The 27,825-nt window shown below is 38.8% G+C and overlaps 1 protein-coding gene across 1 annotated transcript; it reads left to right on the forward strand.

Annotated features, from left to right (window-relative positions):
- Positions 1–483: 483 nt before the first annotated feature.
- EPYC (epiphycan) lies at positions 484–27,825 on the forward strand. The gene is made up of 7 exons (XM_075428666.1): positions 484–748; positions 2,876–3,056; positions 16,075–16,225; positions 18,972–19,130; positions 23,899–24,101; positions 25,626–25,721; positions 27,272–27,825. Exons 2-7 carry the CDS (start codon positions 2,889–2,891, stop codon positions 27,440–27,442), a joined length of 948 nt encoding a protein of 315 aa, XP_075284781.1. The 5' UTR covers positions 484–748; positions 2,876–2,888; the 3' UTR covers positions 27,443–27,825.

Here is a 27,825-nt window from a genome sequence, read left to right on the forward strand (position 1 = left end):
ATTGTAAAACCTATTTCTGGTGCAATAAAACGTACAATACGACAGTGTATGTCTATCATTTGCAGCATATTATAGCAGTTCATATCTATTAAGGAAGTGGAATTTCCCCTTTAGCAGGAAATACACTGGAAAAAGTAGATTCTAAGAGTATTGCCTCATAAGTACTTACAGAAAAGTAAAGGGAACAAGAGTACTTCTAAATACATGCCAGATGATACCCACAGCAGATGGAAATTCATTAAACATTATCACATACACTCTGTTTATTGCCGCCCTGCACAAAATGGTGACAGCCCCAAAATAGAAATGTTACACACAGGAAAAAATATTCATATGTAATACAATTTGCTTAAGTCTTGATTTTGGATTTTGTAAAATATGCATTTTGACATTATCAGGACACCCAAAAGATTGTTTCCAGAATGCAGCTGAGAGTGTTATTGGTATATTGGTATAGTGGTAGAAGCAGTAAGAAATTTGAGGGAAAGGGGTGAAAAGCTGTGACATGATACAAATGCCATTTGCTTACAATAAAACTTGGTTTGACCTTGCTAAAATTCAACTGAGCAAAATCAAATGTAAAGGCATTTGAAGTCCGAGAAACTCCCTGGGCTGAGGTCTCCAGTTGAGGGTAGAAGCTGTACCACCTCCCACAGCCCCAGAATGCTACTGCCATTGGTCGGGGTCTAATACCACTGGCTCTGCAGTCTGAGTAACTCCATCCCATTTGAGAGATTGGAAGCTAAAGGTAAGTTTTGGTGCTTCTCTCTTAGAACAGTTAATTGGATTTTTAATGCTGGAAATATTTTTATAGTATTTGTTTTATTTTATTGTGCATAGTACTGATTCAAAGGCTGCAGATTGAGAGGACTATTTATTTTCCCTGGATATGTCTTAGTTCCTTCCTGTCAGAGGAGAACATAATCTTCATCAAAATATTTGATCTTACAGCTACTGCAGATGCCAATATCATTACAGTGTGTTCCAATATATTACATGGAAGGGAAGTACAGAGACATGAAAACTCTGCAAGTTAGTGCAGATAATGTAGTAAGTTGTAAACAACTCTTTTTTCACAGATATTATCATTATAGTTGCTGGCTTTGTCTATATATATACAAACTGAAATACTTATCAAGCCCTATATCCTTTAAAAACCTTTTACTTCTAGGCAATGTGAAGTGAAAAAAATTTTTGAATAATGAGGAATTTTTTATTTAGAGATTGTTTATTCTGAGGAAAAATTATACCAGAAATGTTAGTATTACATTTTGCATTAGTAGATAACATCCTTTCTACCTGAATCATTTGGGATAAATGACATGCAGAAGAAAAGGTAGCCCAAAAACAACCCTGTCAAAAATAGGCAGCAGAAAATATAGACAGAAAAAACCCAGGATCCAGTATACTTCAGTTTATTTCAGAGATTGGTTCCATTTTTATTTAATTTAATATAATTTAGTTTTTTTGTAATGAAGCAGAATACCTTTAGTAATATTGGAAACGAATACTGAAAGGTGCAATTCAACTAAGTCTTCTCAAAGACAAGCCCAGGTGACTCAAGCTTCTCCCAGCAGCAGCAGCTGAAAAGTCTTTTTGAATAAGGTAAATGAGGGAAAAATGAACTCCTTGTGTTGCTGACCATCCCCAAAGGAATTTCATATCCTCATGCCTAAACCAGCTTCATAAAGACTTCTTTTCATGAATCTAAAATTCAGCTTGTTGCTCAGCACAGACATTCAAAAAAATGTCTCATGCATTTCTTATATGTAGTCTATTTTAAGTAGCTACACTTTAAAAATGAAATATTTAAGTGTGTGTATTATGGCATCACATCAGGAGTACAATTAATTAGACTGATGCACTGCTCTTTATCACTGTCTGTGCTTTTGGTGAAATTAGTGGGACCTGTGGCCAAATAAAGGTGTAAGTAAAGAATGCTGAATAGAGCCTTGTGTCAGACATATGATAATAATGAATACATCACTTCCAAGGAATAATGAATGCATAAACACTGATGTTCAAGCCTAGCGTGAATTTTCTACTATTTTAATAAAACATGGAACATTTAAATGGGTGATAATTCAGTTTTACAACTCTATTCTCCAAAGAGAACAGTGACTCTACTATGTAAACATTTCTCACTACTTTAAAAATGGTGCTGATTGAATAACGAAGGAATGCAGAGTCCTGTCACTTACAGGAATATGGCAGACACAGACTACTTCTTATTTTGCTCCCCAGACCTTTGCAGAAGTAATATTCCAAATATGCCACACCATTCAACCCATTAAAATTACATTCTGGCAAAACAACTACTGAGTGTAAAGTATTTTGATTATACTTATCCAGAGACAACAAAGAAAGAGGTCCTAAAGCTTTCTAATAATTTTTTTTTTCCCCTGGTAATGCAGAAAGACAAAATTACATTGCTGTACATTTCAAAAGATTATTTGTTATGATAGACACAAATAATATTTATTTTTTTGGCTAGTTTCTCAAAATTTCTTTTCTAAAGGTGCAGTGAAAATAGTTCAAGTTAGATGAAAGCGGAAAAAGACGAAGATATATAGTCCTTTCACCTTTTCATATACTATCTCACTGAGGCCAGTTTATTTTTGTACCAATAAAACTCAATAGGTCTTTCCTAAATTGTCTAAATATTAGTGTGGCCATAGCAGTCTGCAGAAATTCTCAGATCCAGGGACTCTTCATGAAGCAAAACAGAATAAACCGTTGAGTCATGAATAAATATGAGTTATCCATCAGAAATATTGTTGCATACATCTAAGTACTGTATTTGTGAGATTAAATTTTCACAGATGTCTTACAAATACTGGATTACCCACATTTTGTCCATTTTCTTCTCTTTCAGAAAAGAAAGCAGAATGCAGACTTTTGTAAATATTTTTCTGGGATTTTTTATCTTTGAGTCTGTTGGAGCTGCACCTATCACTGATAACACAATTTATGATTCTGAGTTCTATGACATACAGCTTGGAGAGCTGCCTCACCCATTTGTCTATGATGAAAACGAGCAGTCTGACCAATCAGAGGTAACCAGAACTTCATTTATTCTGTCTTTCCAAAGTGCATAAATGCAGTGTCTACTGATGAGTTTTTGTTGGCCAAGAAAGTATTTATCAGACAAATCTACTCATGTGGTTGCTACTGCCTTTGGCTGATCACCAGTTTGCTGTGCTAATAACACACTGTAGTTCATTCACCTTTTCCCTAATCTACAAATGTGGCCGAAATATTTCCTGATTAGGTTTTTGGTGGTAATCTTTGAGGGCAGGTGAAAGGTACCATGCTTCCCTTAGGTCTCCTTGCATCGCCACAAATTCTGTTGGAGATATTCCTTGCGATTTATCTGTCTGGATGAGACACAGAGGCAGCTGAGATAGGACATCAAACATTTCCCATTATATGAGCTTGTAAAATGCACTTTCCTGAGGTTATTTCTTATAGTAATAGATATGCTCAATACGAGTATTTCAGGCTATAAATGTGAGTGGTTTCTACTTCTGTTAGGAAAATAGGCAGAAGGAAGTTGAGAAGGAAAAGCACTTGAACTGAAAAACAGAGAAGTAAGATTGCTGAAGAAAAACTATTTAAATTGTTACAGTATGAGATAGTGAGATGTGTTTCTTGTACAAGCAAGGGACCCCATTTGTTGATTTACATGCCTCCTTCCCTTCCTACATTCCTGTGTTTCTCTACAATGCTAAAAGCCTACATTAATTTTAATTCCACTCTGCTCCTTAGACGTGGACACAACTTCCCTGAAGGTGATATATGGACTGTATGATTCAGGATCGAGTGCGATAAGAAGTTGAGAGAAAAATACAACATTGAAATAATAATATGGTTTCTTCTCTATTACTCAAAATATTTTAGTATTTTTTCACATACCAGGGCATAATTCATGAAAATTCATTCCTTTGAGTGATTCATGATTGCAGCAGGAGACAGGAACTAGTCTTTCATCAAAGTGAGATCAAAATTGGATAGCAGCCTTGAAATCAAAGGACAGAGACAATTTAAGAATAAATATATCCCAAAACTAGTGAACTGAAGACACAAAAATCATTTCAAAGTTTTCACTAAGATCAGAACGTTACAATTTGGAGGAAATAAATTTTCACATCTAAGAAGGACTGAAAACCTTGCTGCAGAGAAATTACTTTGCCTTTGGCATGCTTCCCTGTGTCATGCAAAATCAAAGCTCTTTACTTACTGATGCATTTCAGTTTTTTTGCTGACAAAGTCACCCCCACTTTTAGTCACTAGATATTTGTACTCTCTATTTCATATTCACTAATGTCTTTCTTCGCTCTGAAAAATGAAGGCTTTATCAGTCCTACAGAAACAGTTTCCTTATCAGAAATGGGAGAGGCTATTTCATATGTGCCTTGCCACCAAGATATTCTCATTAGAATAACAGATTTCTTAGTAATGCAACGAATGTTACGTGGAACTCTCCTGTGCTACGCGCTCTCTGTGAATTCATTTGACAGTGAAGCATAGGGTAGTCCCTTTCCAAGTTTCTGAGTGAAGGATAGAGATGAGGCAAGACTCCTGTGGCTCTTTTCCAGCTGAAAGGAAAATTCAGGATGATCAATACTGCACCCAACAAGAAAAGATGCAACAGGTCCTATCACAGGTTGCTTTCTTTAGGGAAGTGTGGAATAGACAGAGTCCCAAAAGTCTTTTCATTTTGTCTTGTAAGCCTCTTTTCCAGAGCAGGATTGTCTCCCATTACTGAGCTTTTCAAACAGCCTTCTTAAAATTCATCAAGTGAAGGTCATTCATCATAGCAGTTGGAAGGAATGTTACTTTGCATATGGATGGACCTCCCTGTGAGAGCCTTTTTTCCTAGATGTTTAGCCAAAATCTTTTTTGCTTACATTCCTCTTACCATGAGGATAATGTTACCCAAAAGAAACTTAAGCATTCACAATTCCCCTAAACAAAGGAGATCTCAGGGGTCAGTGCTGTAGAAATCCAGCAGCTTTTATAGATATGTATACCAGTCTTGCAAGTTCTTTTACACACTGAATATTAGTGACGTCACTCAGGTTTTAAACAGAATACATTTGATTTCTTGATGGTCCTTACGACTTTCCTCCCTACAATCCTGTTATTGTAAAGATGTGAACTACACAAGCGGTTCTTTGTGTAAACCCCAGTATTTATGCAAGGTCACAGGTTAGTTTTTATTATGCATAGCTTAAATGATGAGCAATACCACAGAGACCCAGTCAAACAGCAGGCTTTCATTAGATCTAGCCTGTATGCAGTAACTCTTTAGGGTTTGATTTAAGGCCTGCATTTCCTTTTAGAGAACTCTGAATCATATCTTCAACCTTCTGAAATGCTACAGAAAAAAATGAAAGAGCATTTTCTGTTGTTGCTGTCTTCAATTTAAGATTTTAAAATTCAATTATGTGCAAAACCAAATCATTCTGTTTAACACATTTTTAGAAAAGCAAACTTTTCCAAGGTTGTGTGTTCAACTGATTTTCAGCAGGACTTCAGATGCATTCAGTGTGTTGCTCCTATTCATTTAAATGGGAATTAGGCACCTGTACGTATTAAGGAATTGAACTAAAGCACCTGTCAGTATGTCCTTTTCAGAACGTTACCTATTGGGTACTGTAAACACTCATTCAGTGTGTAACCACCAAAATGAGGAAAGACCTAGAGGTAATTAGGGATGGATTCCTCCCACCCCTTCTATCTGGCTAAAATTAGGTGTTGCATCCCAAGACCATCCTCCAAGATGAGTATGAATCATTCTCTTGGAATATCTACTGTTGTTGGTTGACCTTGGCTGGCTGCCTGGTGCCTGTCAAGCCGCCTTCTCACTCCCCCTCTTCAAAGGTATAGGAGGAGAAATTAAGATTAAAAACTCATGAGTCTAGATACAGGCAGTTTAATGAAGAAAAGCAAAGGTTATGTGCAGAAGCAAAGTAAAGCAAAGCAAAAAGATCTATTCTCCACTTCCCATCAGCAGGTGATATCCAAACACTTCCTGGGAAGTAGGGCCCCAGTGCATGTAGCAGTTGCTTCGGAAGACAAACACCTTAATAACGAAGGGCCCCCCCGCAATCTGTATGAGCATATCCATACAAGCACTCTCATACCCATATGACCATGACGCCGTATGGTATGGAATACCCGTTTGGTCAGTTGGGGTCAGCTGCCCTAGCTATGTTCCCTCCCTCCCTCTTGCCCACCCCCAGCCTACCAGCCTTGGGGTGGGGAAAGGGGTTCGGGAGACCGCCTTGATGCTGCATGAGCACTGCTCAGCAGTAGCCAAAACATTGGGTGTTATCAACACCATTATGGCTACAAATGCAACGTACAGCACTATGAGGACTGCTATAGGGAAAGTTAACTCCATCCCAGTCAGATCTAATACACCTATCTTCCTCGAGTAACTTTGGGCACCTGTCTCAGGCTTAGCACCAAAGTTTTAGCTTAATAAGGTTGATTAAGAGTGTCTGAGTCCAAGTCCATGACTTCCTTTCTACTTCTCATACTCTGAGAGTATTTCCTCTTGTGAAGTACGTATGCCAAAAATGAAGTGTATACATGTGTACATACACACTCACTTCTTTGGCTTGCAAATATTTTTTACAAGAATGTTTTATATAGATAATGGCTGTTGACGTTTTTCCACTTGAAATCTGTCAGTTTTTCTCGTAGATTTTAGAGTAATATTAAGGTATGGAAAAGTTACTTAACAATAGAAATCAGAGGTTATCTAGTATTGCCTGATAACATTTCTTGCATTTTTTTCATTGTATTCAATATGTGTACATGGAACACATTTTTAATGCAAAGATTCTGCATGGGGAAAATACTTGCAGTTGAAAATTACTTGGGAGAATTGTATTGAATCCTCAATCAAAGTTATGTATTGTCATGTATTAGATGGGTCAAATCTGGTCTATAAAATCTGTGGTTTCCAAGTTCCCAGGTTAGTGAGACATGAAAGACCTAGCTAAAGTTTTGCATCCAAAGGGAAATTGTTACTGAAAAAAACTTAAATATTATACCACTCAGAAATAAATTGTGTATAGAGACTTTAGAGAGAACAGTATCAACTCCTTCACAGATAATGGTAAAAAAAAGCAATGTAAAAGAAAAACCTATTACCAACGCAGAAATTCCAAAATCCTAAAGGAAAAAGAAGCAGCAAAGAAGTGTCACTGTAAGGCTGTAAGGTAACGTTCAAGCTTTGTGTTGGATTTATCTTCTGAAACTGACAGCTACAACAGTATAAACATCAGCTGCTGTATTGCCCCTTTTCTTCACAGTAAGTTTCAGTACGATCTTCAATGAATATTTATATCACAATAGGGTCCAGAGGCCCCATTCAAGACTGGGTCTTCATTGTCCCAACTGCTCTGCAAAGTCAGATTTCCTTCTTTAAAATGGATACAATTAAGCCAGACTTTCAAAGGCATTCTTGTGTAAGCTTCTTGCTGGTAAAAGCAAGAAGCTGGTGTAAGCTTCTTGCTGAAGGCTCAGAGTTTTTGCCTCTTTTAAACTAAAACTTTGTTTGAACAGTGTGTGAGAAAAATAAATTGTAGAGAGAGATTCCTATGTACATCAGCTACTAGTGCCTAATAAAGTCGTATTGCAAACTTTTGATTACAGTGCCTGTTAAACATAACCAGTCCATTTTACTTCAGGTAGGAAAAGCTAAATTAGAAAAATAAGGAGCAAAAATATAGGGGCATCAAAATAATATATTCATCAATAAATTAAGCTCTCAGTGAGGCTGAGAAGCAAGGGAGCTGTCCTAGCTCTGAATAAACAGCAAAAGAAGGGAGTTGAATACGGGTTGGTCTGGGTCTGCATACACAGAACAGGTGAGGTGGAAAGTACAATCCACTAAATAATCAGAAACAAGCACCGTGAAAACCTAATATTTGACGCTGCATTAGCTTGTTGTATTTGAATCAAACTGATAACAGGGTATTAGAGTGCCTGCACAAAGCTCAGAACTCGAGTCATACACACACATTCAGTTATACATATGTGCACATACATGCAAAGCATCTCTGTTGTTACCATAACACACTTGAAGACGGATCTCGTGCAAGAACTCCCTCTTGCCATTCTGCAGAGCTGAGAGAAGCCTACATTGCTGTTTCTATCTTTGTGGCAGGTATCTTATTAAATAAGACTTCAAGGTGGATATGCAATGACTTTTCAGAACACATTATATAAACTTACTTTTTAAAAAACTTATAAATTGGTACTAGTAATGTAGAAGTGAGATAACTACATAGGTGATAAGAGAAATAAATTTTCCATTTGAAGATCTATCCCCAAACAGGAAATTTTCTACTTTTTCAGAAAGGCTTTGACTACTGCTCTTACCTTCACTTGGCTGTTCATAACTGATTCCTTATGCTTCCACACAGATGTCTTCATAAAACGTGAACTTTTCCATGAAATACAAACTAGTCATGAAATATCTGAGTAATATTTCAACTGCTTTGTCATATAGCAAAAACAAATAACAGAGATACCACAAGAAGAAAAGGATGGATTTGAAATAATGTGTTAGTCCCCAAGTTCTAGCACAACAATCTAAGAAGAGCTTGTCTCACCCACTGAGCTACCTGAAATGTCATAAAGAATATGTGCACTGGCTAAGACATTCTTTAGCACCTAAAAGTCTGATACCAGATGTGCCATTAGTTACCACTACCTTAGCTGAACAGACTAACTGCATCCAGATGGGGAGCTACTGGAGGGAGTCCGGCGGAGGGCTGCGGGGATGGTGAGGGGGCTGGGACATCTCCCCTACGGGGTACATCTCCCCTACAGGGGAGGTTGGGGCAGCTGGGCTTGTTCGGCCTGAAGAGGAGAAGGCTGCGAGGGGACCTTATAAATGCTTATAAATATCTGAAGGGTGGGTGTCAGGAGGATGGGGTCAAGCTCTTTTCAGTGGTGCCCGGTGACAGGACGAGGGGCAATGGGCACAAACTGAGGCACAGGAAGTTCCGTCTGAACATGAGGAGGAACTTCTTCCCTCTGAGGGTGACGGAGCACTGGAACAGGCTGCCCAAGGATGTTGTGGAGTCTCCTTCTCTGGAGATATTCAAGACCCGCCTGGACAAGGTCCTGTGCAGCCTGCTGTAGGTGACCCCGCTTCAGCAGGAGGGTTGGAGTAGATGACCCACAGAGGTCCCTTCCAACCCCTACTATTCTGTGATTCTGTGATTCTGTGATTCTTCTTGCCTCAGACTGGGTAAGATTCACTAAGTAGTTGTCCTGGTCTGAAAACATGTAAATTGGTCCATCTTGGGCTCATTGCTTAAAAGTAACTATCACAACGTTTGAAATTCGTGTGAGAGAGGTGACAGCTGAAACTCCACCGTGAGATTACATAGACCTTTTACAATAGATGCTTCCTACCTCAATTTTCCTGGTCAGTTAAATGTTTATTTTTTCCCCAGAGTTCCAGTTTTGTGGCTTCTTCCAGGAAAAAGCAATGTGCATCATCCCCACTGACGTGGGGTATGAAACAAGGGTAAAGATATTTTAGAAAATTACCCCAAATTCCTAAATTGTACCCATGGCTATACATTTTCTCTGAACACTGTTAAGCTAAATAACATGCATTTCTATTCCATTTTAAAATCACTTAAGATAAGTATAATTTTAGAGCCAATCAAAACAGGATCCAGAGCGCGGTTTGGTACACAGCTCAGAGAAGGAGTGTTGTGGTTCTGCCCTGAGTCTGCTCGAAGTAATTTCTATCTTTGTTCATGTTTAGTAATTGTCTAATGCATGAGATTTTAATAATCCTTTGAAAAGGTCCCAGGTCTCAGTTCCTTTCATGTTAGGCTACATAATCATGTTTCCTTTGGCTGGTTCTCCTCCTGCCATGAGTTTTGCCTCTTTGGATGTATTTTGGCTTTGTTTCCACATCTCATCCCGACTTGCCTCTGGCCCCCATTTGGTGGTTAGGATGTCTTCTGGAAGAGAGGTTTTTGGGGTGCCAGCCTCCTCAGGTTAGCAACTTCTATCTCAGCTCTCTTGCTTCCTGGACAAATGGAGAATCAGCACCTTTGTTTTCATCTGAACTGGAGTAAAACAGGTGTGCAAATTTAGAAGATGGGTTCTTTGAATTACTTAGGTGCAGGAATGCCACATTCTCTACACACACAGCCTTAAGCGTGAGACAGATAGCTCACTAAATTCTTTGGAACATGCACATCTGTAAAGCCCTAATGAAACTGCTGCCTGAATCCTTAGCTGCACAATACGTATCAGGCACCTAAGTTAGCGAAGTAAAACGTCACTGAATATCATTCTCTAGATTCTTCAGTGCAACCTAGTATCTTGTTCATGTTTACAGACTTGGTGGACTGTGCACTAGTATCAGCATAGGTTTTTTTGATAACTTGTACCTTTTTTGTTTTGTTTTGCTTTGCTTTGTTTAAAGAAAAATATAGTATATAAATGGTACTGCAAGTAATTGTAAATATATCATAGCATGCAATCCCTACTGTGACATCACAGAAATATGGGGATTGAAAATTTACTTTGAATGTTATTTCTCAAGACTGATTTTGACTCTGGCTTTCTTTACAGGAGATCTAAGATTGAACCAGCTTCCAATTTCTGCTTTTCAACTTCCACTCCCAACTTAGCCCTTTTTAATAGAAGGGGAAATAGCTGCAGATAAAAAAGCTTCAGCTGTCAGTCCTGGACATAGAGTTCAGATCACATGTTCAACAAATCTAGGAAGTACAAAAAATTCATATGCGGAAAAAAATGTTCCATTATTAATATTCATAGAATCACAGAATCACAGAATCACAGAATGGTAGGGGTTGGAAGGGACCTCTGTGGGTCACCTAGATCAACCCTCCTGCTGAAGCAGGATCACCTACAGTAGGTTGTAGAGGACCTTGTCCAGGCGGGTCTTGAATATCTCCAGAGAAGGAGACTATTTTTTATATATAAAAGGAGATCTTTTTTTATATTGTTGTTCCTTATTTTTAGAGTTGCGTAGCAGTGCCTGTTCTGATGCAGAATGACCCTCCCAGTGGCAGGAAATGCATCACACCCATACCCTGTCCTCAGCACTTTCTTCCTTCCAAACAAATATCACCTTCCTTTTCCACAAGATCTCCTGGAGTTTTATTACACTAATTTCTCCACACAACTTCTTTATGTAGCTCTGTACAAGAAAATGACAGTTAATCTGAGCTGCAGATTTTGCAGTCTAAGTAGTTATTGCACTAACATGCTATGGCACACAGATCTATTTATTTTTAAGACACAACAATAGGAGAAAAGAAGATCTTAAATGCAAAATTCAAGAAGAAACAAGGATAAGCCACTTTTGGAAGGGAAAACAAACCAAAAACCTCTACCACAATTAGATGGTTTCTTGTAAGCTTGTGGTAGTTTCAGAACAGCTGTGAAGGCAACTAGTTGCTTTTGATGGGTCAGTGTGTGGTACAACTGTCCCTTCAGGTTTATAATGTTTCTTTTTAAGTTCTGAAGTTTTGTTTGTGTTTTTAATTATATTTTTGCAGTAAAAGAAACACTGAAACAGGACACACTTCAGATTCTTCTGTGGATTTAAATTTATTACACATAATATATCAACTTTGATCCTAGAAGATGTAGACATAAAACAACAGACAAAACATCTGCCACTGGATTTACACCATCTCAGAAGTACAACGTGGCAAGTGATGGCTTCCAGCATTGCCATTTACATCTTTAAATCTCTTTATTTTCTGTATTGTATTACTTTGCATAAATTTTGTGTGTGCAAAATCCTCATATATATTACTCTTATCTACATTTCTATTCTGCTCCACATCTACTGACTCCTAGCCCACAGATACTCTTTCATCTCACCTTTTTTTTTCACAGCTTAGCCTCCTGAGCCATTTCAAACCTTAAAGACATTTTTGTTTGTCTCACTTCCTTTTCAGCCAGTTGTGAGAGACAGAGAACTAAAGAGCTCAGTGGTCAGTGGCTGGAGCTGCTTTTCAGAAGTTTTGTCTCGTTCTCTGCTGACTGTGAAAGGTTACTAGCGTAGACTAGATGCCTAAAGTTATGAGTTACCTTTTACCAATTGTGTTTTATCGCTCATAGTTATGTTCAGATTTTTTTGCTCTTGACTTTTGTAACATCCTCATCTGAAGGTGCCTCTAAATTGCCCTTCTACATTAAGCAGTATCCTTTGTAAATGTAGTCACACTGGATACATTTTAGAGGGGAAAAAATAGATACTCCATGTAATCTTAGGAAAGATATTACTCTGCTTACAGCATGTTCTGTGGGTAATATTCTGCACTGGTATTCTCTAAATCTCTTGATTGATTCCAAAGACAGAGTAGGGTAACTATTAACCATGAAGTTAGGTGGCTAAAGGTAGGTCATGTGATTCCCTTTCAGTGCTTTTTTATGTCATGTATTAAATCTGGCTTGAAAGGCTGATTATGATTTGAAAACTTGCAACTATTGGCAAAGAGAAACTTGCTTTATAGTATTTCTCTAAAATATTCTTCCTGCTTTGTGATTTTTCATAAAGATTATTACTGAGAGTAGCAAAGGAAATACAACTCTACCCTCTAACCCCAGAAAACCCTATAGAGAGTAATACCATGAAGTGATACAGAATAATTTCCATTTCAATTTTTTAGTAAAGTGCATGTTGCCAAAAATAAAAAAAAACATCTGGAAGATGAAGGATCATTCTGTACAGTGTATCATCCAAGAAACATCTTTGTCTTGTTACAATCTTGTGTGATTTATCAAACATTTAAAAAACAGAAAGCTGCATGGGTCAGATGACTGACAATGGGAAACAGACTTTTACCTTTAGGTTACTAGCTGAAGCCTAACCTACATACAGAGAGCAAATACTGCTAATGCTTTGGGTCTGGTATGTAATACACATGTATCAGTGAACTCCTACACTGTTACCAGTGTCTAATGGCAACATCATAAAATTCACTGTAATAATTGATATTTTTTATGACAGTCACACCTGGTGCAGGAGACTGAACAGATATTGACACTAATTGCTTGAAATGGTTTCTCTAGAACCCAGATTTAGCATACTGGAAAGGAAACTGGGGAGGCTTTCAACCTTGCATCTCCAAAACTAGATAATATGGTGTAACAAAAGAGAGAGAGAAAGCAGTCTAGAAACTGATTTACCAGAAGGTAATACCTCTGCTTTTGTACCCAACAGCTACTGTGATTAATCAACTAAGAACACCTGAGAAAGCATAAAGCAAATCCCAAATCCCAAGCTAGTATGTTCCATAGAGTATGCCCTCAAATATTCAGAAAGTGGCTGTCAGTGTAGAAGACCCAAATCCCATGACAAGTGAAAGGAACATTATCTAAGCTCTGAACCCTATTTACAAACTGTATCTTGAAAACGCTCTTCTCCAGAATATTATTTTCAGTAGAATTGCCACAAAAGCTGCATTCAAAGCTGTTAATAGGTCTCAAAATCTCTGGATTTTATTCCAAAGTTCAGGACAGGAACTCTTACCTGATTTCCACAAAAATGGTGAAGAAGTAGACCACATGTGCAAGCACTTTAGTGCAGTATTACCCTGGGTCAATAAGTCTGGAATGCATCTCTCCCTCTAGGCTCCTCCATTCAGAGAACATCTGTCCCATTTCCTTTGTTCCCAAAGTCTCCTTTTGATTTGTCCCCAAGTCCATTCCTGCTTAAGCTGTCGTACTGTCAGTGCTGCAGATGGGAACATTGTGTATTTGTCTGCACAAGGCAATAAGGTACATCCTTACGTTTACTTACACCAGCAGGTGACTCAGTCATAGTTCAGCTGAAGTTCATTTTGCTCACTTGATCACCATGCGTTTTGCAAAGTTCTGATCCCAGTAACCGTATAAGGGCATTTTTATCTATAAACCCTACTCAGTAATAGTATCTATGGCTTATTGGAATGCAGCTAAAGAGTACACGGAGAACCTGAAGTGTGCTTAGTCAAAATCTGAGTCTGTGAGGTGCAGAATGCTTCCTGGTTTTCCATTGCTTCCATATTCTCTGTCTTCAGTGAAACTAATTGATGCAAAATATGTGAACCTATGGCCACTACATAACTTCAGCCAAATTGTTTATCTGCAAAAGAGTGGGTTTTAGGTGATGATTTAGGTGTTCTCAGGCTGTCCAGTATCATAGTGTTTAATACTACTAGTAATGAAATACAGCTACACTGCAAGATCCAGAGAAACTGTTTTGAATGTATATATGGTAATATGTGATATGGTAATATGAATGTATATAGGTATTTCACATAAATATGTTTAAAATCTACTCTATCCAGGACTAACAAGACAAAAATAACTATATTTGCTGAATATTATATAGTTAAGCTAAGAAATTCAAACAGAGATTAGAATATAGCAAAAGCTTTACTAGTGCTTGGAACATAGATCTCAGGTGTGTTAGTTCCTTTAACTTGTATGGTCTACATAGAAAGGCTAATTTGAAAAATCCTAACCTCCTGTCGGGTCTGAATGCAATCTACTTTTACCTGTCTTTTACAACTAGAATTTACGAACACTAGCGTGTGTGATTTCAACAACCAGTTCTCCATGGGGTCAGCAAAGCCAGCAGTAGGTGGGGGCTAATCTCAAAACAGGAGATGTTTGGTCAGGTGAAAAACTTGGGATTCAATGGTTTCTTGGTGGTGGTGTGCTAGAAGGCTATAGTGGAGCAAAATATTTATTAACACATAATCTTAGGCTTCCGTGCCTTTGCACTTCAGATGAAGATACCATGACAATATTCTTACTTCGATCATACCTTAGATATTGGATAAGGAGTGTTAACCGCAGCACAGGGGTGCAGCACCAACAGGGGTGAACGTATTACCCAACTTTTAAACAGTACCTCAGACATGCAAAGCCCAATAAGGACACTAATTTATTGTCAGGGATTTAAAAAAAATATATAAAATGCATTTTCAAAGGAGGCCCTGAGTTGGTCAAATAATACTATTACACCTGGGGAAATCAAGATACAGTGGTAAAGTAACTTGCAAAGGTCACACAACTAGAGTGCATTCTCAGTGTCTAGATTGATTACATGAAACCACTCCTCCCCTTTGCAAACGTAGGCCCCTCTGCAGCAAGTCTGGCAAGTCTGCAGTACTCTTTTAATGAAGGGTGATATTACACAATAAAATTGCCACATCTCCATTTTTATCCCGAAGCTGTCTTATAGCAAAATCAACAGAAAGCATCTTTAGAATTCAGCTTAACACCATAAAATTCAGTATTTTGACTAATTATGTTGAGTGGAGAAGAAAAAATAAGTTTTTTAGTTCCATGAAAGGATCTGCCAAATTTTATAGTATTTTTCTAAATTGTGATTTTATCTAACATTTTGTATTTACATTCTTCATTTTTCATAATGTATAATGCAGTCACTGATGCATTAAGCTAACCAGAGTGTTTTGTTATTCAGAGTCAGAAAAAAAATTGACAAAACCACTACCAACATATTCTCAAGTACTATGTGTAACTTAGACTTCAGGATTCTTAGATAAGATCTTTAAAGCATGTTAGTGTTCTTAAAACAAAGCCTGCAGAGCTACCTTGGGTTTGGATTTATGCTGGTATAATTTACGATTTTATCATCAAATGACTTGCATCTTTTTGACACTTCACTGCAAATTTACACTTGTCACAGAGAATATATCAATTTTTATCACAAATCTAATTTAAACGAATGTGGAAAAATCATTTTGTTAATATATATTCTCACTAATGAAGTAGACGCAGCGTGCATGCACGTGTGCATATAACAAAACATTTAAAACACCGAGACAAAAAGTGAATAAGCATGTTGGAGTTTCATGAACTGTTTACACATCATCAGATTTCGTTACAGCTGACGGATGAAATGCAGCTCAAGCACTAAACCTCAGAACATATATGACCTCTAGTGGGAGAAGAGGAATAACGGGAAGAGAAACAGCTGCCAGTGGAAGTAAACAGTAACATTTTCTGTTCCCTCTTAATTTTCACTAGAGAGAGATTGGGACAGCACCTTCTGTAATCCAAGAACGTTACTCTTCTGCACCATTGACAGAAGAACCTGAGGAGGAAGCATCAACACCAAAACTAATTGACGGATCTTCAGCACAGGGGTCTGGGGTTCTTGGACCTCAAACTCAAGATGGTTAGTAGGAAAAAGAAATTAGTTCTGTGTGTGTAGCTTTGCTTTTGTGTGAGCCCACTTTGCTTGCTCATGAATGTCTACTTCTCTTACTGAAGAAGAGGTATATAATTTCTATACCTCTCTTACTGTGGAGAGGTATAACACGCCTATCTTGAATGCTCTGAAGTCAGATAGGTGCCTAGTTAAAATGTTTCCATGCTATTTCACTATGAAAATAACTGTGTGCCAATGAAGATTGTTTTCAAATAGAATTTTATTAACACTTAAACACTTGCAACATCAGGAAAATTTGCTAATGGTTGGCAAACACTACCAGTACTTTTTTATTGACTTAGACTTCAATATCATTACCCACTAGCTTTATTTTATACTGATCTGTTACACTATTCTTATAAATGTGTCCATACAAAATATAACTAAAATATTGAACAATGTTTGACTGTGAAAGCTAGAAAATGTGAAACTGAAGGAAAGGGAACTATTTAGAAATTTTGGTGAAGCTGATTTTCTGTTCTTCTGACTAGCTATATTGAAATAAGAACTCTCTGCATCTCACAGGGGAATTAAAATTATAAAACACAATCTGTCCCTCTCCCACACAAACATATGATGTTAATGATGTGATATTAATAATTGACATTTGTTAGCAGATACTCTAAAGTCTGGTAGTTGAAGCTCACTAGAGTTATCCACTGCTGTGATGGGTCTTTATGTTCTATGATGGTCAACAAAAAACAACAGGAAAAGACTATTTTTACTATGCCTAACACTATAACTGAGTGCCATAGAAGACAAATGAAATGGAAATGAAAAAAAAAAAAAAGCACATGCTTCCAAAGTTGTGTGTTCAACTAAGAGAAATTAATCATTTTTAGTCTTGCTTTTATACATACTACTAGTAAGCCAGGCAAAAAAAATACACTGATGTCAAAACAAATAAAAATGGAAATGAGAATTTCCCAGGAGAGCTCTGAAAACACCACACAATTTCCTTGAATTTTGAAAGCTGTAGGATGTTACAAAACACTTCACATAAATATTACATATTATGAATTCTCTATTTGTCAACATTTTTGAGCACTGAACGCAAACCAACTAATGCATCAACTAAAGATATGCATGAGAGGCTCAAGGCTGTAACATATCAAATCAGATTTTTTTGTGTCTTTATCTTTTTTCAGCAACATATTTTCCTGTCAGATGTTGCTGCCGTTCTTGGCTTGGTACCGGGTAGAAGACCACAAGACTCAGGAACTTCAAGCCAAGTTCATTTTTCTTGTTGATATCTTCTTGAATCTTTCCAATACCTCTGTCCTTTTTCAGTCTACACCAGCCACAGGTGATAAATACCACTCCTCCAAGATCAAAAATAGGACGGAAGGGGAAACTCTCTTCCTGTACTATGTTGCAATATTTTGAAAAAATGTCAGCCATCCTGAACTCTGCATTAATTTAGGCCTAGATTTGCTGGAATGGTTCAAGGTGTAACAATTTATTTTTCCCCTGTGTGAGACTTGTTCGCTGTAGCTAATTTAAAATGTCCTGTGGAGGACGTTAAGGGAAGTATAAAAAGACTCTTATCTCTCCAGATATGTTATTCCTGGATGCCCAAGTAAAGGTTCTCAAATAAAAGTGTATTCTTGTCACTGATTCTTTAGTTTTGCCTGAAAAGATACCACATATGTAGCCCACACTTCAGTTAATTACTGCTGCCTGTTGGTAATTGACACAGATTAACAAGTCAAATCTTCCATGTAGCTACAATCAATCTGGAGAAAAAAGTTCTTCTGCAAGAAAAACATTTTCATACTCATTAATTATGATACTATTTTATAAAGTAAGCAGAACAATCAACCAGCCATCTGCTACAAGGAGGAGGAAAACATGAAACACAGAAATATTTCTATGGGAGTAAAAGATGAGAAACATATATGCTGATTTATACCCATAATCAAAGAACAGATGTATCAAAAATTCAATGCAAATAGCAACTATTAACTTTTCTACTGAAAATTACATTCAGAAAAATGACTCTGTGTCGTAATTCTCACTAAATTTGAACAGTATCATCAACAGAAACTTCTGAATTCACTATATTTATGCAGTCTTGCGACTGAGATGCAATGACTTAATTTTTCATTTTCATTAAATTCTGGTGGCAACAAAACATTTTTTTTATATGGTCTTTAAGTTACCTTAACTCAGACTGATAGAGAAATTTTTCATGATGCTGAATTTCTGAATCAGAAAATATAATTAAACAACATGCAGAAGAAATTGAGGTTCTTCTCCATATCTCTGTAGGAAAATATTAATTTCCTTACAAATTATTCAGAAGTACTATTTACAGAACCAAACTTGGGAAATCATAACAAGTTTCAGTCATCAGCTGTTATTTCTCCATCTAAATGGAAGTGCACACTTGCCAACTTAGGGGGAAATTGATCTTCGGTTGGCTCCTGTCACCTAATATTCTGTTGTTATAGTCTGAGAAACACTGTGTCAGAGAAGTGAGTTCAATGACCTTCTAATAGGCATAGGCAGAAAAAAAGTAGTTTTCAGCAGAATTTAATCACTTTGTGCTTGCAGTTACTTGATGTGGTGATCAATAAAGAATGGGAATGAAATTTATCATCGACAAAATCTTATCATTATGTGCTTAGGCGAGCATTTCATTGCAGTAATTTACATATCATTTTTGTACCTTTTTTTGTAACAAACTGTTTTCTTTTAAATTCTTTGATAGGTCTTCCCACTTGCCTTTTGTGTACATGCCTAAGGACCACAGTCTACTGTGACGATCACGAGCTTGATGCTGTTCCACCATTGCCTAAGAAAACCATGTATTTCTACTCACGCTACAACAGAATCAGGAAGATCAACAGAAATGACTTTGCTAATTTAAGTATGGATAGTCATACTGTTGGAATTAGCTTTAATTTCTATTATTCCTCTTTTATACTAATCTAAGACACAGTGATTCATTTTATGCAGTGTTTCATGACAATAGGATTATGCACATAATCGCACATGTGCAAAAGTGGTTTCCTACTTTTGAGCGTAAAAGTCAATACTCCAAATGCACATTTTCTGACAAATTTTTGAATTATTAGAAATAACAACATTTATTTCTCTTTTTGCTGCTACTTGTAATCAACTTCAGAAGGGTAGAAAAACATCCAAACCTCTTGGAACATGAGTAGCATATTAGAAAGTACTGTTTTCCTAAACAGGACAAGTTGTCAGGTAGACATATTTTCAAATATTTGCAAAGTATATGTGTGAAAGGAATTTTACCTTTAAATTTTGCCTTTAAACTGTATGTTCATTGTTTTACTCCAGAATTATCTAGGAAAATCTTCAGAAAAAGAAAACTGCTAATCTAAAATCATTTGTGGCCTAAAACTAGCCAAAGCTGGTTATTTAGGGAGCTTATATTTTCACATTTCCTACCTGATATTCTTAAAGATACCCGATTTTTCAGGAGGTATTAAGCCTATCCTTTTTAGGGATGAGGACTGTTATACACTCACTAGCCTGAATATCAAGTCGTATTCTTTGTTTTTTGTTTTAAAACTACCTTTGTGTAACTAACGCTTATTGAATTCATAATGAGAAGCGTGGAATCAGTGCCAACAAAGGCTACTACAATAATTCAGGGGACGAGATAGAAGAAAGAAGTCCCAAGGCCATCAAAAGCGACTTCAGGGCACTGGGGCGACTGGTTGAGGGATCAGGGGCACAGGTGGTGTTTTCCTCCATCCCATCAGTGGCAGGGGACAGCACTGAAAGGGGCAGGAAAACTCACCTGGTTAACAGGTGGCTCAGGGACTGGTGCCATCGGTCAAATTTTGGCTTCTTTGATCATGGGGAGGTGTACACAGCACCGGGCCTGCTGGCAACAAGTGGAACTCACCTATCACAAAGGGGAAAAAGAATTCTTGGCCACGAGCTGGCGGGGCTCATTGAGAGGGCTTTAAACTAGGTTCGAAGGGGGAAGGGGATATTGCCCAGCTCACTAGGGATGAGCCTAGGCTTGGAATGCCAGGGTCAGGGGTGAGATTGACAGCCCAGCTCAAGTGTGTCTACACCAACGCACGTAGCATGGGCAATAAACAGGAGGAGCTGGAAGCCATTGTACAGCAGGACGGCTACGACTTGGTCGCCATCACAGAAACGTGGTGGGACAACTCGCATGACTGGCATGCTGTCATAGATGGCTACAGACTCTTTAGGAAAGACAGACCAACAAGGAGAGGAGGGGGAGTTGCTCTATATGTGAGGGAGCAACTGGAATGCATTGAGCTTGGCCTGGGGGCCAATGAGGAATGAGTTGAAAGCTTGTGGGTTAGAATTAAGGGACAGCCTCACAAGGGTGACATTACGGTGGGTGTATACTACAGGCCACCTGACCAGGAGGAGGAGGTTGACGAGGCCTTCTACAGGCAGCTGCAAGCAGCCTCACAGTCACAGGCCCTAGTTTTCATGGGGGACTTCAACCACCCTGACATCAGCTGGGAAGACCATACAGCTAGGCAGGCGCAATCCAGGAGGTTCCTACAGAGCATCGATGATAACTTTCTGATGCAAGTGGTGGAGGAACCAACAAGGAAAGGTGCGCTGCTGGACCTCGTGTTAACAAACAAGGAGGGACTGGTGGAGGATGTGAAGGTTGGAGGTGGACTCGGCTGCAGTGACCATGAAATGGTCGAGTTCAGGATCCTGCGTGGAGGAAGCAGGGCGATAAGCAGGATCAAATCCCTGGACCTCAGGAGGGCTGACTTTGCCCTCTTCAAGGAGCTACTGGCAGAAATCCCATGGGCCAGGGCTCTCGAAGGAAGGGGGGTCCATGAGTGCTGGTCGCTCTTTAAACAACACTTCTTCCATGCACAGGAGCAATGCATCCCCCTGAGAAAGAAATCGAGCAAAGGAGGCAGGAGACCTGCATGGTTAAATAAGGAGCTTCTAGCGGAGATCAGGCAGAAGAGAAAGGTCCATGGAATGTGGAAAGAGGGACAGGCCACTTGGGAAGAGTACAGAAACGTGGTGAGAGCATGCAGGGATGCGACGAGGAAGGCCAAGGCCCACCTGGAATTGAAGCTGGCAGGGGATGTCAAAAACAACAAGAAGGGCTTCTTCAACTACATCAGCAGCAAAAGGAAGGCTAGAGACAATGTGGGGCCGCTGCTGAATGAGGCGGGTGTCCTGGTGACGGAGGATACGGAGAAGGCAGAGCTACTGAATGCCTTCTTTGCTTCAGTCTTCAGTGCTAAGACTGGCCCTCAGGAATCCCAAGCCCGGGAGGTAAAAGAAGAAGCCTACAAAGAGGACGACTTTCCCTTGGTTGAGGAGGACTGTGTGAGGGATCGCTTAAGCAATCTGGACGTCCACAAATCCATGGGCCCCGATGGAATGCACCCACGAGTGCTGAGGGAGCTGGCGGATGTCATTGCTGAGCCACTCTCCATCATCTTTGAGAGGTCCTGGAGGACAGGAGAGGTGCCCGAGGACTGGAGAAAGGCCAATGTCACTCCAATCTTCAAAAAGGGCAAGAAGGAGGACCCAGGGAACTACAGGCCGGTCAGCCTCACCTCCATCCCGGGAAAGGTGATGGAGCAGCTTATCCTGGAGGCCATCATGAAGCAAGTGGAAGAAAAGAAGGTTATCAGGAGTAGTCAGCATGGATTCACCAAAGGGAAATCATGCCTGACCAATCCGATAGCTTTCTACGATGACATGACTGGCTGGGTAGACGAAGGGAGAGCCGTGGATGTTGTCTACCTCGACTTCAGCAAGGCTTTCGACACAGTCTCCCATGATATCCTCCTAGGGAAGCTGAGGAAGTGTGGGCTGGATGAGTGGTCGGTGAAGTGGATAGAGAACTGGCTGAATGGCAGAACTCAGAGGGCTGTCATCAGCGGCGCTGAGTCTAGTTGGAGGCTGGTGACAAGTGGTGTCCCCCAAGGGTCAGTACTGGGCCCAGTCTTGTTTAACTTCTTCATCAACGACCTGGATGAAGAGTTAGAATGTACCCTCAGCAAGTTTGCTGACGACACCAAACTGGGAGGTGTGGTAGATACACCAGCAGGCTGTGCTGCCATTCAGCATGACCTGGATAGGCTGGAAAGCTGAGGTTCAACAAGGGCAAGTGCAGGGTCCTGCACCTGGGGAGGAACAACCTCATGCACCAGTACAGGCTTGGGGTGGACCTGCTGGAGAGCAGCTGTGCGGAGAGGGACCTGGGTGTCCTGGTGGACGACAGGTTAACCATGAGCCAGCAGTGTGCCCTGGCTGCCAAGAAAGCCAATGGGATCCTGGGGTGCCTCAAGAAGAGTGTGGCCAGCAGGACGAGGGAGGTTCTCCTTCCCCTCTACACTGCCCTGGTGAGGCCTCATCTGGAGTACTGTGTCCAGTTCTGGGCTCCCCAGTTCAAGAAAGATGAAGAGCTACTGGAGGGAGTCCAGCGGAGGGCTACAAGGATGGTGAGGGGACTGGAGCATCTCCCCTACGAGGAGAGGTTGAGGGAACTGGGCTTGTTCAGCCTGAAGAAGAGAAGGCTGCGAGGGGACCTTATAAATGCCTACAAATATCTGAAGGGTGGGTGTCAGGAGGATGGGGACAAGCTCTTTTCAGTGGTGCCCAGTGACAGGACAAGAGGCAACAGGCACAAACTGAGGCACAGGAAGTTCCGTCTGAACATGAGGAGGAACTTCTTCCCTCTGAGGGTGATGGAGCACTGGAACAGGCTGCCCAGGGAGGTTGTGGAGTCTCCTTCTCTGGAGATATTCAAGTCCCGCCTGGACGGGGTCCTGTGCGGCCTGCTGTAGGTGACCCTGCTTCGGCAGGGGGGTTGGACTAGATGACCCACAGAGGTCCCTTCCAACCCCTACTATTCTGTGATTCTGTGAATACAAAGATCCTTTTATGAAATAAAACTATAAGGCTTTGGCTTGCTCAAATCAAAATGAAGGTTGGGAAGGAACACAATTGGTATATAAAACACCTAAGAGGAATAAATACTAAGAAGAGAGAAAATGCATTGAGGCCAAAATATACTGCTAGCACAAAAATAATAATATAATAAAATAAAATAATAATGAAAAACATTCTGGGTGGAAAATAGAAGTAAGCTACAAAATAATGTACTTAAACTTAATGCATTAATATTTAGACATTATTCTCTTCTGTCAAAAATAAGTTTTGGTTTTTTTTTCAAAAATATGTTTGAGTGCATTTTAGCAAAATGTCCATACACCAAATTTTTTACATGTAGGAAAATGTTAAAAGTGAAGAAACATGCAGAACAAGGTGGTAAAGAATGTTTACTTCCCTTTAAATTTTTTTTTTCAAAAGAAAACCATTTAAAAGATTCCCAGAACAGACAGAAATTTTAAAACTATTAGCTTTAAAATCTTTCACTGAAAGATGTTTGAAGAATGACCCAGGCAGTTCTAAACAGGATGAGAAAGAGATATGGGTCACCTTCCTTAGGATAACTGTTCGAATACAGATTATTACATTATATACAGAGAGACAGAGCTGTCACATAGTGCGTCAGGAATGGATCTTATTGAAGACACTTCATCTGTAATTTAAAAACCCATTTGCCTTCTTTTTTAAAACATTCAGGAAATACATTCTTACATGCTTTTTGTATCTTATTTCTCTGTCAGACAATTTAAAGAGGATTGATCTGTCTGCAAACTTTATATCAGAGATCCATGAAGATGCCTTCTGGAGATTGCCCCAACTTGAGGAGCTGGTACTTCGTGACAACAGGATAAAACAACTCCCTGAGTTACCATCTACCTTAATATTCATTGATGTTAGTAAGAACAGGCTTGGTCGCAAGGGAATACGTAATGAAGCATTTAAAGTAAGTCTGGTTTGATGGAAAAACCTTTTCTTTCTCTCTCCAAATGATGTGGTCAGAAGAGGATCCCAAGAGTCCCCCTACAGTAGCAAAACCATTAAGATTATAGGCACCATGACTGTGCTGGTTCCTGGGCAATCTATTAAGATTGAGCAAGATGTATACGCACTATCAGCTGGACATGAAAACCATTTTTATTATTCTTTACAAAGATCCACACAAGACGAGCGATGGGATGCTATGTTTGTAACTATGAACAAATTAACCACATGACTAGCAGGACTCCAGGAAGCTGCTTGATGTTCCCTCACAAGCAGGCAACGAGGAAGGGCAAAGCTATGGCTGCCACTGCTTCAGACTTGCTCTGCCGTGTATGTACATGGGAACTTGCTAGAGTATTCATTAAATGTATATACTTTCTTTCCACCTTGAAAGGCAGGGAAATAGGAACCTCTGAGTGATCATCCTTCCTCAAGAAATCTGGTGGGGAGAAGCAGCCACAGACTGCCCCTAATTGCATATGAAATCTGTAGTTCTTTTAGAATATAGGCTAGTGTCCTACATTAGACCTGGCTCATATGCACTATTCAGTTGCATCTAAGAGGGTAGTTGTAACCAGCCATCTCTGGATCCCTCTTTTCGAAGAGAGCTTCTTAATGCAGAAACCAACAGCAGTTACTGAATCATATATTTTCTCCTAGCCCAACACAAGGCAGATGTTGGGATTAGGAATGATGGGCAAAAATCCATCCCCCAGATCGAGAGTCTGGTCTAGCACACTTCTCTTCTGCACTCTGCTTATTTTAGCCACGAAGGAGTCTCAGCCTTTATCTTCCATATTTGCCAAGAACCTTCACCCTAATATCTCAGACTCCTGTCAGTACGAATTAACTAGGACACTGCACTCAAAGTAGTAGTTATGGACCATGTTAATTTGTGTGTGTAAAAATTAGGTTCTACTAAGCCTTATTGACCTAGCCAAGTTTGTATCTTATTATTATTATTATAATTATCAGATGAAGATGCTTCTTCCGCTAAGTCAAGGGAGAAAATTATTTACCTTTTCAAATAGAATGAGAAATTTATTTTTAGCTCAGGCATTTCTTATGTAGTTATAATTTGCTTCAGCATCAATATACTTGTGCAAAACTGAGTAAGCTTTTCACAGAAGCACAAAACCAGACAGAATAGGAAGCCTTTCTGTACAATGACTGGGTAAGGCAGTATTTTCACTTTAGAACATCATTGAAATCACATCTCTAATTATTAATTCTCTAGATATTTCAAAGAATTTTTTTCCTTTATTTTATTCCAAACACCTAATCTTTAACAGTAACACCTCCCAGTCTGTGCAAATGAAAATTCAGCACTGTCTTTGAATTTCTGCCTTTGCAACCATATCATGATGAAACAAAATGTGTTAGTATCCAGCGGTGCTCATTGCGGTGACAGATTTCAAACTTACTTGCTAGAGATTTTAAAAAATGTCTGTCATTTCCCCCTTGCCTTTTTCCTTCAATCCTCTAGGATCTGCATGAACTGCAACATCTTTACATCACTGACAATAACTTGGATCACATTCCATTGCCGCTCCCTGAAAGCCTTCAAGCTCTTCATCTTCAGGTAGGCTACAAAAGCAATGGCTCTATATATCATGTTCTAACTGTAAGTAAAACTGGAAAGGGTAACTATTGTCTTGTTTTGTTTCTTCTGTTTTCTCGAAAGTGTACTTAGTTAACTAAACTAACTATTGGAAACATACAGTTAACTACTGAATGTAGTATTTGAAAGATGTAGAAATTAGCTCAGCCAAGCATTATTTATTATAATTTGTAATACAATATTTTTCATACATAAAATTCTAGATTTATTGTTAGTACAGATTAAAGTTAGGTTCACAGCTGTCAAGAACAACTTTAGTGTGACTTCAAAGACAGAAATCCCTCACACAAATCTTCCAGCAGGAATGCTTTTAGATACTCAAAGAAAATTACTTTATATATTGATTGTATCTATATCAGTGCATTTCATTCTCTTAATAAATGTCGTTCTCAGTTGCTAACATTTTTTCAGCCAAACTTTTCCTTTTGACTGTGTTGGAACATCCCATCCATCATCTTTCTGTGTTCCTAATTTGGGTATTTTTAAAATATTTTCAGGGTTTTTTTTCTAGGTATTTGCTTTTACCTATACCTTTGTTTTTGACTTCTTCCTTTTAACCTTTTCCACCTCTTCTTCTTTCCCTTTATCTCCTCTTGTACCAATGCCCAGTTTTGATTATCAGAAGTTTATGTTTATTACATAATACTGTAAAAAAGCTTTGAATAAATGTCCTGATGTACCGTACATAATTTGACTTGTATCTTTCAATAAATAAATCTATAGAAATATTCTGTCTGATAGCTGACTATTTTTTTCACCTTCCCATGCCTGTAAATTAAATATTCAGTGCTATATGTGCTACAGGCCAAAGCTAGTGAGCTGGATTTTTTCCACATCAATTCCTGGCTAGCAAAGGAATGGAAGAATTTTCAGACAGCCCTCATTTTAGGACATGACCTTCGTAGTCTCAATTTCCAACGATATTGTATTTTTGCAATTCATCATTGAAAATGGTTCATTTCAAGAAAAGCTCAGTGAAGATAAGGCATATAAAAGGAATTTACTTCAAAGCAATAAAACCTAAAGCATTCAATTTTACCTGTATATATACAGATGAGGGTCAAGCTAATGTGAGAGGGCCTGGAGGAAAGAAATTTGTCACAGATCAAATTGCAGATTTGTGCCTTTGTAGGCTGAGACGTATCAAGCTGTCAGGGTGATAATTATGATTCTGTGATTTTTGGACTGCCCCATGCTGGTTCCAGTTTGCGTTAATAAGGCTCTTCAGTATGATCCCGGAAATGAAAACGCTCTATACCTCTACCAGGTCCCTCCTGCAAAGCCTGTCTCTGCTACATGGTTTGAGTTACTCAGTTTTGAAGCTTTGCACTGGCCAAGAAATTTTCCCCTGATTGGGACATTTCTCTGTTGATGACTTGCAGCCACAGTCTGGTCCCTTGGTTTCAAACAAGTGTCTCTCTAGGAACTGAAAATATACCCATAAATTGTTCTTCAAAGAGTAAAAAACTGCTTTCAGGCAACTATTCTGATAGCTTTTTCTTTTTTTTTAGAACAACAACATTCAAGAGATGCATGAAGACACCTTCTGCAAAATGAAAGATTTTACTTATGTACGTAGGGCTCTTGAAGACATCAGACTGGACGGTAATCCCATCAACCTGAGCAAAACACCTTATGCATACATGTGTCTACCCCGTTTACCAGTTGGTAACCTCATCTAAGCTGTGACAGAAGCCAATACTGTCATACGCTATAAGAATCTTTAAAGACAAATTATTAAGTCACTGCTACACTAAGAAAGAGGTATTTTTTCAAATCTCATTAATTTCAGACATATTTCTATTAATAATGACATAAATTACTGAGATACAAAGAATAATATGAATTGCTAAAAGACTACTCGATTATCTACCCAACCGTAACTTGTATGGTAATATCAAGAAAAATATTTTACTACAAAAGCTGTACTGAAGGCAAAAAAAGTCAATGTAAATGCAAAATTTTATGCTGAATTATTTAGACCTAATGTACAAATTCTAATGTTAATTAATTTTCTATGTTAAAATATAACTTTAACATAGTAAACAAAGAAATAAAAAAAAAA

This window comes from Opisthocomus hoazin, chromosome 8 (genome assembly GCF_030867145.1).
Source record: "Opisthocomus hoazin isolate bOpiHoa1 chromosome 8, bOpiHoa1.hap1, whole genome shotgun sequence".
Classification (NCBI taxonomy): domain Eukaryota; kingdom Metazoa; phylum Chordata; class Aves; order Opisthocomiformes; family Opisthocomidae; genus Opisthocomus; species Opisthocomus hoazin.

Bases quoted from the DNA above. Each gene is read 5' to 3' on its own strand.
- EPYC (XM_075428666.1), top strand. From the start codon at position 2,889: ATGCAGACTTTTGTAAATATTTTTCTGGGATTTTTTATCTTTGAGTCT. The intron at 3,057-16,074 runs GTAACCAGAACT...AATTTTCACTAG, and splicing joins AGCAGTCTGACCAATCAGAG to AGAGAGATTGGGACAGCACC. The intron at 16,226-18,971 runs GTTAGTAGGAAA...ATTCTTTGATAG, and splicing joins TGGACCTCAAACTCAAGATG to GTCTTCCCACTTGCCTTTTG.